The following is a 12688-nucleotide window of genomic DNA, read 5'->3' on the forward strand; positions in this document are numbered from 1 at the left end:
GTCAAACTATACAGAAAATTCCAACCAAACTTATTACAAGAGTATGTTTAAATGCTACAAAGTTCATGATAATTATCTTGGATCTCTGTGTAATCAAACATCTCTAATCTAGTTGCAACCGCATTTCACCCTATTCATCTCCTCTTCCTTCCCATCCCCTCACCTTACTGTACCCCAAGTCCCCACCACCAAGCATCTGACCTCAGAGGTGGTACACTGGGGAGCCCTTCCCTTCACATCACAGTTGAAAAGCTTACCAACCATGGACTCCACGTCGGTTACCTCCCTGTCCAGGGTAGAGACACTGAAGAAACTTGCTAAGCTTATGGGAGCCCAGGCAAAGGGCATCCGGTATTTCCCCAAACGCTGGCAGAAGGATTCAGCCTGAAGTTTTAGTTTTTCAATCTTTTCTTTACTCTAGAGGCAAATGGAAAGAGACAGCAGAAACAAACAATATGGCACCAGCACCAAGTCAATTGCCTCTGCCATGAATAAGACAGCCACCTTTAAAATCCCTACCCTAATGATTAAAAAGAGTGAATAGGCAGAAAAATAGCACAACTCAGGCCAGAAGTCCAACTGATAAGGAAATACAGAAGCAAAAATGAGGAATTTAAATAAAGTTAAAGAAAGGTGACCTTTAATTATTAAATACACCTTCAGCTTAAAAAAATCTTGCTGCTTGTTATACCAGCTAATCAACAAGTACCTCTTTTGGAGGCTAGTTACATGACTTGGATTTGCATGAGACAATATAGGGATGGAAAGTTTTATATGTGATCTATCAAGCTCTCAAAAGAGCCTGTTTTTCAAAAGTTGCCTTGGAAGATTCCAGAAAGATCTATAGGGGCTCCTAACAACCTCTTTATTAGGTTGATGGCACTTCCAAGATATTCATTCTAGTTCAAAATAAAAGGTGGATTTGTTTAAAGTATCTTGAGTTCAATAAATTGTACTTGAAATGTATGTACAGAAGGATGCTGTTAGGCAAGTCTTAGTCCCTTTGCCTTAAAAATCACATTGGAAACTTTTGCAAATGGGTACTGAGAAGAGGCGTCCTTTTCATAGGCTTAGTACCTGTGATGTACTAATAAATTTATGAGGTATGGCATGCAGCTAGTTTTCAAATGTCCACACCAGAGAGAATGGCAGTCCCTGCTGCAGAGGAAGCTGGGAGAGCTCTGGCACTGTTTAGATTCATGGGGTGTATATGGCCCTCCCATTTAATCAAGTCAGACCCTTGGAACCAAGACAGCAGAAAGCAACTTTGGCCTAGTCAAGTTTTATGGTTAGACATTGGTGTGTGTATATCATCAGGTGGTTGAGTTTAATAATTGATTTCTTTACAAAGTTATCATCAATGAGCAGCTTCCTTTCCTTCTTTTGTTTAAATATAATTTATTAGTGTTTCATATGGGGACACATTATGGACTAAACCCCATTAACTATTGTGTGGAAGACTTCCGAGAAATATCTGCTTATTCTAAGATGTAACCATTTACAGCAATACTCAAAATAGCATACCTTTCCACCGTCACTTTCTTTGATAACCATGTAGGGTTCTGCACAGTCTCCAATCTCTCCCTGCTGAAGGACCTTTTCAATCTACCAACGAAAATGTTAAAGCACATGAATTACATTCGTTTAATAGAATCTATGCAACCAACCACCAAAAATAGTGTTTTATGACAATATTTGATGATATCAAGAGATGTCCATGATATATTTTTTGATTTAAAAAATTAATATGAAACAGTACGGTCCTACTGCATAGCACAGAGAACTATATTCAATGTCCAAAATCACAATGAAAAATAATATAAAAAACATATATGAAAAATGTATATATATGCATAACTGAACCACTTTGCTGTACAGCAGAAATTAATACATTATAAGTCAACTATACTTCAAGAAAAATATATATAGGAGTTCCCGTCGTGGCTCAGTGGTTAACGAATCCGACTAGGAACTATGAGGTTGCAGGTTCGGTCCCTTCCCTTGCTCAGTGGGTTAACAATCCGGCGTTGCCGTGAGCTGTGGTGTAGGTTGTAGACACGGCTCGGATCCCGTGTTGCTGTGGCTCTGGCATAGGCCGGTGGCTATGGCTCCGATTCGACCCCTAGCCTGGGAACCTCCATATGCTGCAGGGGCGGCCCAATAACAAAAAGACAAAAAGACAAAAAAAAAAAAAAAAAAAAAGAAAAAGAAAAAATATATAAAAATTAGTATGAAGGGTATATACAGTGTTGTAAAAAACTCATGAAGAAGCATTAAAAGGATAATAGGAGATACACAGCTAATGTTAATAGTAGTTATCTTTGTATGGTGGGATTATGTGCTATCTTTATTTTCTTCCTATTGCTTATGTGTATTTTCTATTTTTAAACAATAAACATGTATTATGTTTACAATAAAAAAATGCAATAAAAGTTATTTTATAATACAAAGCCCATGAGACATATGTAGGAAGTGAATAGCTCATTTTCTTTATTATTGCTTACAATGTAAAAAAGAAATATGACCTCTGTAAAAGTCAGGTTGGGGGCTAAAACCTTCCACAAAATGAATAAATGAACAGAATAAATCATCTGTAATTGTCTCCCTTGTATTTCCTATTAGGGCTGCTCATCTGGATTTAACAGACTTGGAAAGGAACTCGAAAGCAGGAGGATGGTGCAGCTTTTCACTCTGCTAACCGGCTGGTAAGATGAATCGAAGCTACTCCTATCAAGCATCTTCTTCCATCTTGCTTCAGGTGAAGGATCCAGCTGGCCATGAATTTGGAAACAGCAGATACTATTTCCCTCCCCAAGCTGGACACGGCTACCCCTAGGTACTTTGTGAGAAGGGGGCGCAGGCTGCTATGCCAGCCTACTGTATGGTCCTTCTTGATTCATGTGTAAAAGACATGCATGAGTCCTCAGGCAGGTAGGGGAAAGGGGCATATCAGAATTGCCTGGGAACTGCTTTATGGTGAAAAGGCTACCCTCAGCCCTATTTAGAGGAAAAGTAGCAACAATTATGGTATTACAGTAAAGAAAAATCAGAAGCAAACCAAGGACTGGCGTGAGTGAAGCTAACTTTCTTAACCATACCTAGACAATTTAGAGAATGTTATTGTTGCAAATGAATGCATTTATATATCTGAAAATTTTGGAATATATTTAGTGAGTAGTAGTCATTCATAGGTAACCACTGATGTTTAGCAGATTACCATGGGTTAGCCAAAATAAAGTTATCCACTGAGAATTGGAGTTGGGAGTAAAATTTGGATTGACAGAACTAATGCTGGCTTCTTTGATTTCTCAGGCTGCAGAGAATTTGAAAATCAACTACAGGGTTTCTAGAGTGGCCATAAAGCTATTTTTCCTGTATGTCTAAGTAATATTGCAATGAAAGGGACATAAATAAGGTTGACAATACATGGGTCTTTTCAGCAATAGAATTTTAATGATTTTCCATAAACTTAAATAAGTTCCCCTCAAGCTAGGGTGACATTTCAGAATCTTTGTAAAATGATGTAAGGGGAGGTAAAATGGAAGGATATCTGCCACTTGTTAAGTGACCTCCACATCACCTGAATTTTTTGGAATCTGTATGCTTGTTTCATGAGATCGTGGAGGAGTCAATGAAATTATAGATATAAAACACTGTGCTAGCTAGAAAATGTCCCAAACCTGGAATTCTGGGTGTACATGAAATAAAACCCCCTTATTTTTTTCCCCCTTTTATTCTGAGGGTAATGAGTTAATGAGATCAATTATTTGGTTAAAAGTAGGTAAAATACTCAATGTTCGCTGTTAACGTCTAACCAGCCATTTTGGTGTGTAGAGAAAGTCTCTGGTTTCTTACATCAGTAAGGAGTACAGCCTAGCATGAAAAGTCCTTCCATTTATAATTGCTCACAGATTTTGACTCTCACTAGACAAACGTGGTCTGTGAGATTGTGATTAAAAGAGAGAGCGAAGCTTGGAAGCTACAGCCCATACCTCAAACTGTCAGAGCCTGGACTTGTGGACATTTAACTCTGGGTCTTTAGAAAAATATGAGTACCCTTAGGAAACATGACCTGAGATTTTCTCCACAGGTGGCTCCCAGAGCTGGATAGCTGAGGGTCTTTCCTTGCTTCGGAGAAGGGTGCCTAGGGAAGTGCCAGGCTTTACTCTGTCATCATAGCTACCCACGGAGGGAGGTGTTATTATCCTCACTTTACAGATGAGGAAACTAAGTCTCAGAAAGGTTAGGTAATTGCCCAAAATCATGTAGCTACTAAGTGGCAAAGCCAGGACTCAACCCTAGGACTGTATGACTCTACACCCATAGTCATTCTAGCATCCAACAGGATTTGCTTGTGAAGGAAAAGAAGACAAGTTGAGAGGGAAATAAAGTGAATCTCACAGAGGACATAGGGACATTCTGACACCTCTTTCCCACTAAACATGGCCTGGGAATAATGCAACAATGAGAACACCAGAACCTGCAAATCAGTCTGTGTTTAATTACCTTGACTACTAGGTAGATGTCCGAGGACGGATAGGTGACCGAGAACACAGCAGACCTTGCCTGACTGGATGTGGCCACAGAAGGTGTGTGAGCACGCAGAAATCCTTTAAACTGGTCAGAGTTCAGGTCACAGTGAAAGTTTTCTGAGATCTGTAAATGAGCAGCAAAACGAAAAACAAGTTACACCTGTTCTTCTTACGGTCAAAACACATTTTTAAAAAGTGAAAAAGAAAACCCACTATATTTCAACAAAGAAATAAGTACAGTCATAGACACGGTTTATGACTAGGAGCTGGTGGAAAATCTGATACGCAGTTTGTCACGATTTCTAGATATTTTTGAATCGTTTGAGAGAGGTCCCTTGAAACATTTAAATTTGTATTAACCACTGTAAGCCAACTACAGTGGAAAAAATAAAAATCATTTAAAAAATTTGAATTAACCCACCAGTATCTCCTGAATATCTGTGATGTGCTAGGTACAGCACTGAACAGCGGGGCATTATTTCTGCCCTCCCTTAGTTTACAATCAAGAATGAGGGAAAAGGCAAATTTGTACTAACTACAGTAAGAGCAAAATATAAGTGACCACACTCATATAGAAATCACACCAAACCAAACCAAACCAAAAAATGCTGTGGAGGTTCCCAAAGGTGGGAGATCACATCCAACTAGGGGGTGGGGAGGTGGGGAATGCTTCTCCTGGGGGACGCATGTGAGGCGGACAGGCCTTGTAAGCAGATTCAGGCAGGCAGAGCTGGAAAGTGACAGTGTGCTAGGGAGAGAGTGCAGCAGAAATAGCTTAGAGGCGGGAAAGCCTGGAGTGACTTTAGTTAACATCAAGGAGTCTAGCTTGACTCGGTCTAGGCTGGAAATGAAAGCAGATGAGAGCCATCCTGCAGAAAGTTGCATGGAAGCTGAAGAGTTTGTTTTTGGTGTTGCAGGTAGTGAGGATCCATTAAAGATTCTAAGCAAAAGCACCACAGGACGAAGGCCCCTGGGCTCACCAGGGCGCTACTACTGAAGAGCCACTGTAGAGCTTGGTCTCCGCTAGTTTCATCACTGATAGACTTACAGCCAGAGCAAGCAGAGACTACATTTACCAGCCTCCCTTGCAGTTAGGAGTGAGCATGCGACTAAATTCTTTCCAATGAATTCTGAGCACAAGCGATGGGTCAAATTTCTAGGTACTCTTCCCCCCTTTTGGGGAGCTGAAGTGGTAGTGATGGAATGATTCAGGAGAGCACATGCTGAAGATGGAGGAGAGACACTGCCAGCTTGGGTTCCTGAATGAGTGAGTGGAGCAGACCACTGTTGACCCCGAATACCCCCCTACCCAGAAGTGTTAACTAACAAAAGCAGAAACATTCTCCTTTAAGCCAGGGCTTCTTTATATGTGGCCCCCTGACCAGCAGGTTCAACATCACCCGGAGACCTTTCAGAACTACAAATTCTCGGGTCCCACCCAGACTTACTGAATCAGAAATTCTGGAAGTTCCCATTGTGGCTCAGGGGAAACAAACCCGACTAGTATCCATGAGGATTCAGGTTTGATCAGTGGGTTAACCCCTGTTCAGTGGGTTAAGGATCCAGCCTTGATGTGAGCTGTGGTGTAGGTCGCAGATGCAGCTTGGATCTGATGCATTGCTGTGGCTGTGGTGTAGGCTGGCAGCTACAGTTCCAATTCAACCCCTAGCCTGGGAACTTCCATAAGCCACACATGAGAAGCTAAAAAAGAAAAGAAATTCTGGGAATAGGCCCAGCATCTGTTTTTGTTTGTTTTTGGTTTTATTTATTATTTTATTTATTTATTTTTTTTGGCGGGATGTTGTATCTGAGGCATGTGGAAGCTCCCAGGCCAGGGACCGAACTCATGGCACAGCAGCAACTGGAACCTTTGTAGTGACAACACTGGATCCTTAACCCTGCTGTGCTACAAAGGAACTCTCCAGCATCTGTTTTAACAAGTGTGTATTTTTAACAAGAAATACACACTTCCTTAAGTACTGAATGGTTATGGGTGGAGGGGCAGAAATCTCTTCTCTGGTTTTGCTATTTCTGTCCTCCTCTACCAGTTACAAAGTGACTAAACAGTAAAACATTCATGGAGAAATCTTTTCAATTAAAAGCCTGTTATATTCTATCTCATGGCAAATTTAGACTTTTACTGCCAGGATAAGCCTTCTTCACAATGTAAAAAACTCCCAAACTGAGCAAGCATTACTTGCTCATCTGAGCTTGCTACAGCTGTATGTAAATTGCTTTGTTTTATGTATAACCCCATATGTTATTATTTCATTTCTCTCCCTATCTCAGCTAGGCTACCACATCCAGCTGACTTTCCCTGAAAGATTCTTCAAAGAACATAACTGACAAACATTCCCAAGTCATTTCTTTAAAAACTGCAAAGGCAATAGACCTGGACAGATTAAAGTTCACTTGCTTGCAAATGTAATATGTTTTTTGCTTCACAGAAGTGAGATTTAAAAACATGAATGCAAAGACTCCATGAACAACAGATGATGCCCTCTGGGCTGGGCTATTTTTTGCCTTCTTACCTTTTTCCTTTCTTTAACATCGTAGAGGGCAATGCTGGCAAACAGAGGCTCAATTTCAATCTCGAACCTGTTGGAGAGAGAAAACAAATATATGGTTTTAACTTAGATAATTTTGCATTTTCTGAAAGTGTTTGGATATACAATCTGGTTAAAAATATAAGTTGTTCCCAGAAGTATTTGGGTAGCTCCTTGCATATGAAAAACACACTGGGATATTAACCGAGAAATACAGGAAGTTTGTGGAAAATTCCTAATCATTTGAGATCACGGTGGGTGGCACATTCTCCCCAGAAGAGCTGGTGGGTGGCTCTGTAAGAGACGGCAGATGGAAGATTCATGGTGGAAGATTCATGGTCTGATCCACCATGGCCCTTCTTAGCATTGTAGCTGCTATATTTTCAGAGGGTTGAGTCTCTGTCTTAGGTAAAGAAAGAATAGCCATTTCTATTACTCAATTTTAGGGGCTGTAGCTTTTCCGCTAGTAAAAAAAGAAAAGTTCTGTTGCTTTTCTTTAGATTTACAGTGGGATCACCAGAGGAAGATTGGGTTACGATACGTGAATGTCTGGCCCTTCCCAATCCCACTGCCCCACTGAGCTGAGGCAACGGAATGAACATTGCTGATAAACACTGAGGTGTTCAGACCCAGTAAGAGCTAGAAAGAGGAGCTCTCATGTTGGCCCTGAAAGCCAATTCCCCCAGAAATGGTGGATTTGAGGAGAAGGCACCCCCCCCCCAAGATACCTTGCTACCACATGTTGGAAGATGCACAGACGTGCACCTGCCAAACCTCTCAGGTTAACAGCCCTTGAGGCTGCCAGCTAATCAGGTCATGGACCACCACTGCAGAAGTCATGCAAATTAGGCCACATTTTGTTTCGAGGCATATGTGAGAAGATGACCTTATCATTGGATAGCTTTGTTGAAAAAGAGAACTTTTTTCGAAGACTCTTTGGGCAGAGGTAAGCACAGACAGAAGAGTGAGTTGGCCAAATGGAACCTTTGGAAATGATGAGGGACTCACAGGGCACTGAATCAGATGACTTGGTACTGTTCCCTCTCCCATTGCCTGCTCATTCTGGGATCTTAAACAGGTTGCTTACTTTTCCCAGTCCCATTCATTTATCTGTAAAATGGGGAAAGGGCACTTGCTCTTCCCATTTCCTAGGGTTGTGAGGATTGTGAAGGTAGTGTGTGTGAGTGTACTTTGTAAACCATGTCAAGGAGCACCATTACCCACCATAGCCAAGACGTGGAAGCAAACCCAAGTGTCCATCAAGGGATGAATGGATCAATGGAATATGGTATATATATACAAAGGAATACTATTCAGTCTTAAAAAGAAAGAAAATTCTGACATATGCTGCCATATGGACAAACTGTGAAGACGTTATATAAGTGACATAAACTAATCACAAATGGTCAAGCATTGTATAACTCCACTTATAAGGGGGACTTATAAAGAAGTAAAATTCACAGTGACAGTAGAATGGTCGGAAAGAGAAATGGGAATTACAGTTTCGTGGGTACAAATTTCCAGTCAGTAGATAAGAAGAGTTCTGGAGATGGATGGCAGTGAGAGTTGTACAACAATACAACATAATGCCACTGAAATACCACTGAAAATGGTTAGGATGGCAAATTTTATGTTATGTATATTTTATGACAAATAAAATTTAACACTGTTATTACATTTTTTCTATCATATTTAAACAGTCTAGGTTTTCCCATAAGGGTTCCATTTCTTTTCTCTTATCCAGTTTATTTAAAGTAGTTAAAGTTATTAGGACAGTCTCTTCAAATCAGCTCCCCTCTTGCAGGTGTATGTTGGTCTGAATACTATTTAAGACAGAGGAGCAGGTCAAGTACACTGAGCAAACACCTCAGTTCTACTTAATTTCTACTTTAGCATTTTGGGGGAAAAGACCCCTAGAAATGACACAATTTTCAGCAAGAGAAACTCAAGTGACTCAATTTGTTTTTTTTTTTTTTTTTTTTTTTTTTAGAGAATGATAATATATGACTATCCCGGTGGCACTATCTTTCCACCTGTGAGAAGGGCTGCCACTTATTTATGAAAAATGACCAGGAGGCTTAGTGTCAAGCATCACAGAGGGGAATTCCTCCAACCACAAAGAGTATGGTTACTGCATCTAACAGTGGCCTGATGTGCTTCCTGTGGGGGTGAATGAGCGCCTCAGACAATAGGGCTGACTTCCTGAACAATGCAGAGGGGACGGAACAGCCACTTCCCCTTAGTCCTCCTGCTGAGGGGCTAGGAGGTTCCCCCTTCCAGGTCAGCTCACAAGGGCTAGAGTTTGCCTTTCTGTACCTGTTACTTGATACAGAGCTAGCTCATCGGCTATTCATCTTTGTGCATAAGACAAAAACTCCTAACTGCGTCCCCCCCTCCCGCCACTCCTACTGGTAGCATTGGCTTGGGGAGGGTACTATGGCACTGAGAGAGCCCCATGCCTGTGCAAGCAGTCAGGCTGGCTTGTGTTCTGAGAAGATGAATTAGGGAGGCTTTGCGACAGAATTGGAAATTTATGGCACTTTGAGATGACCTGGTCTAACAACGTCATTGACCAGAACTCAAAATCTCAGAGACATCCCAGGGCTGAAACATAGTCTTGAATCCAGACTCCAAATGCCCTAAGAGCAAACCAGGTGACGCCTAAGGGGTCCAGGAATCGACTTCAAAAAATGCATGACCTTCCTAACAGGGTATGAGAAGATGTCATGCTTATATTCTCTTGCCTAGGTAGAGCATTTACCAACTTAATATTTTCCAAAGACCCTATGAGTTAAAGAAGTGGAAGAACTAATTTTCTAAAGCAGCAGTCTGCATAGAGGAAAGGGAGGCATGCAAGCACTCCAGGGGGTAGACAGGATAATTCATATGAGTGCAGGAAGAAAATACCATAATTTACTTTGATTTATTTAGTTCATCCTTCAGAATTTCTCACTGATGTATGTATCATAATATATATAATATTTATTTTATTATTTTATTAATTTAATTTAATTTAATCTGTTTAGGCCACACCCATGGTATATGGAAATCCTCAGGCTGGGGGCTGAATCTGAGCTGCAGCTGCCGGCCTATACCACAGCCACAGCATCAGGGGATCTAATCCACATCTGTGATCTACGTTGCAGCTCACAGCAATGCCAAATCCTTAACCCACTGAGTGAGGCCAGGAATCAAACCCACATCCTCATGGATACTAGTCGGGTTCTTAGCCTGCTGAGCCACAACGGGAATTCCAATATACATAACATTTAATATGCAAGTACAAAGTTAATACACACATATTTAAGATGTGTGACTTTTTAAAGAAAAACACACACAATCAAAAAGTTTGGAAACAAATGCTTTGAAGCAAAAGTGGCTCATGAGATGAATCCAGATTGCAAGACACGCTCTGTTTGAATTGTGTAGTATTTAAAAAGGAAATGAGAAAATATTTAAGAAGTCAGGAAATTATGTACAAAAATCTGGATTTCTAGTTTCTCTTAAAAAAAAAAATCAGACAATTGGGAGTTCCCTTCGTGGCTCAGTGGTTAACGAACCCGACTAGGATCCACGAGGATGTGGGTTTGATGCCTGGCCTTGCTCGGTGGGTTAAGGATCCAGTGTTGCCATGAGCTGTGGTGTAGGTTGCCGTTGCGGCTTGGATCTCATGTTGCTATGGCTGTGGTGTAGGCCAGCGGCTATAGTTCCAGTTCGACCCCTGGCCTGGGAACTTGCATGTGCCGTGGGTACAGCCCTAAAAAGACCAAAAAAAAAAGGCTCTAATATGTAGCATTTTCTGATTTCTGTATTGTAAATATTTCCACCATTCTACCATGGTCAATTTCAAACTGCCTATGTGACTGCACTGAATAAAGAGTCGAGAGAAGAAGTATACAATAAGTAGGCTCTCATGAGTTAGAGCAGACTCCAGGGCACCATTGGCTTTCTCAGTTATTTATCTCGATGTAGGCCATTTGGCTCACTTACTTACCTGCACGCCTAGCCTCAGTGTGTGGCTTCCCTGCTGTAGAAGAGTGACTGTCACAGGTTTGACGTGAATAGAATCTGGGACAAGCTGACTCCAATCTCTGCTCCTTCTACTACCTCACGGCTCCCCACTGTTAAAGTGTGTTGGGGGTCCTCCCTGATTCAAGCTCTGATGATAAAGACACAGTCTGTATCCGAAAGGTGAGACAAACCTCAATGGACTGGTTGGAGCGCTGATACTTACTTCAGGGTCAGCAACTTGACCAATATTCTGTTGCCCAGGTGTTCCTTAGGACATTCTGGTACTGGACGTATTTCCACAGCATCCTCCTGTTATTAATCACATTAGAAGAGAAATGAGTTGTGAATTTCCATGAAAAGTTCCAGGTGAAGTTAACCCAGGGAAGGGAAGGCTACTATTCCCCCATGCAAAACAATTTGCATTCGCTATATTTCTAACTGCAGAATAACACTTTGACTTTTCCAAGAGAGTTTATTATCCAACCCCCCTCCCCCAGCCCCTGATTCAAAGTCAGCATTTATAGCAAACATTTTCTCCTTTCAGAAAGCCACACATTGAAGACAAAGAGACTGAGGGAGGAAGGAAGGAAATGTGAACATGTATAGGGCTTAGTAACATCCACCAGATGGCATTGCAAAATCTTACACCTATTGTTGGCTATTTATTTATTTATTTATCAGGCTCTAAGTACACAGTCAGAATATTTCTTCTGCCAAGGGCTTTACTAGTAAGTATGTGCACTTTAGACTTGAGAGCCGAGTCAAAACAGACTATTAAGGCTATAAACCATTAATACTATAGCACAATGTCTTTCACACTTGACTGTTTTCTTAGATAAGAGAGATTGGGGATTGAATTTGCAGGTTCTAAATAGACATGTTCAGCTGGATCTTTGCTAAAGTTCTAGGTATAGAAGAGCTTAGTAATGACAAATTAGGAGATACGCCTATAAGCCTTACAGGGAAGTACCAAGTCTCTATTGTAACTTTTAACATTCAAATGTGACTTATCACAGTACCTGAATTTTATTCATGCATGCAAAGATCAACAGGGCAAGTTTTCCTGAGAACTTTAATTCCTGCTCTTGCAGGAGGCTAACCAAACTCTGAAGAGTAGCCTTCAGATCATAAGGGTCCAAAGAATATAGTCATGTTTAATTGTATTTTCCTAAGCTATTAATGATACCCCAAATATTCCACAGCAAGCAGAACACTTTCGCAAATAGCAATAAAAGTTACCTTCTTGGTACATCTGTGCTCAGTTTGATGGAATAGTACAAGTGGTAAAGTCACCACTAGCCTAACTTCTATTCCCCTTTGTGTTAAGCACTTGGCTATCCTCCTGGGGGGAATTGCTGGGCTTGTTTCAAAGGAGACACAGTTCTGGTGCCTACACTGAGCTGAAGGTCCTCAGAGCAAGCTGGAACTTTGAGGGTGATCAGAATAGACATATCTGAAAGGGAGGGAGACTCTTATTGGAAAACAACCTCATCGTGAAGACACTCACGGGTTTCCAAGATTGCCTTTGGTCTGGATTCAAACCTTTGGGGTTCTTTTTAAAAAGCTTTCACTTGGAAAAATGTAAACATATACAAAAGT

The 12688-nt window shown here is 41.0% G+C and overlaps 1 protein-coding gene across 1 annotated transcript in view; it reads right to left on the reverse strand.

Annotated features, from left to right (window-relative positions):
* The window catches only part of DOCK8 (dedicator of cytokinesis 8), a 234119-nt gene that overhangs the window by 122833 nt on the left and 98598 nt on the right, over nucleotides 1-12688 (reverse strand). Inside the window, 5 exon segments of the mRNA XM_003121929.6 lie at nucleotides 258-417; nucleotides 1525-1605; nucleotides 4507-4656; nucleotides 7064-7130; nucleotides 11313-11398. Of these exon segments, the coding sequence (XP_003121977.3) occupies nucleotides 258-417; nucleotides 1525-1605; nucleotides 4507-4656; nucleotides 7064-7130; nucleotides 11313-11398 (544 nt within the window).

Source organism: Sus scrofa, chromosome 1, assembly GCF_000003025.6.
Source record: "Sus scrofa isolate TJ Tabasco breed Duroc chromosome 1, Sscrofa11.1, whole genome shotgun sequence".
Lineage (NCBI taxonomy): Eukaryota > Metazoa > Chordata > Mammalia > Artiodactyla > Suidae > Sus > Sus scrofa.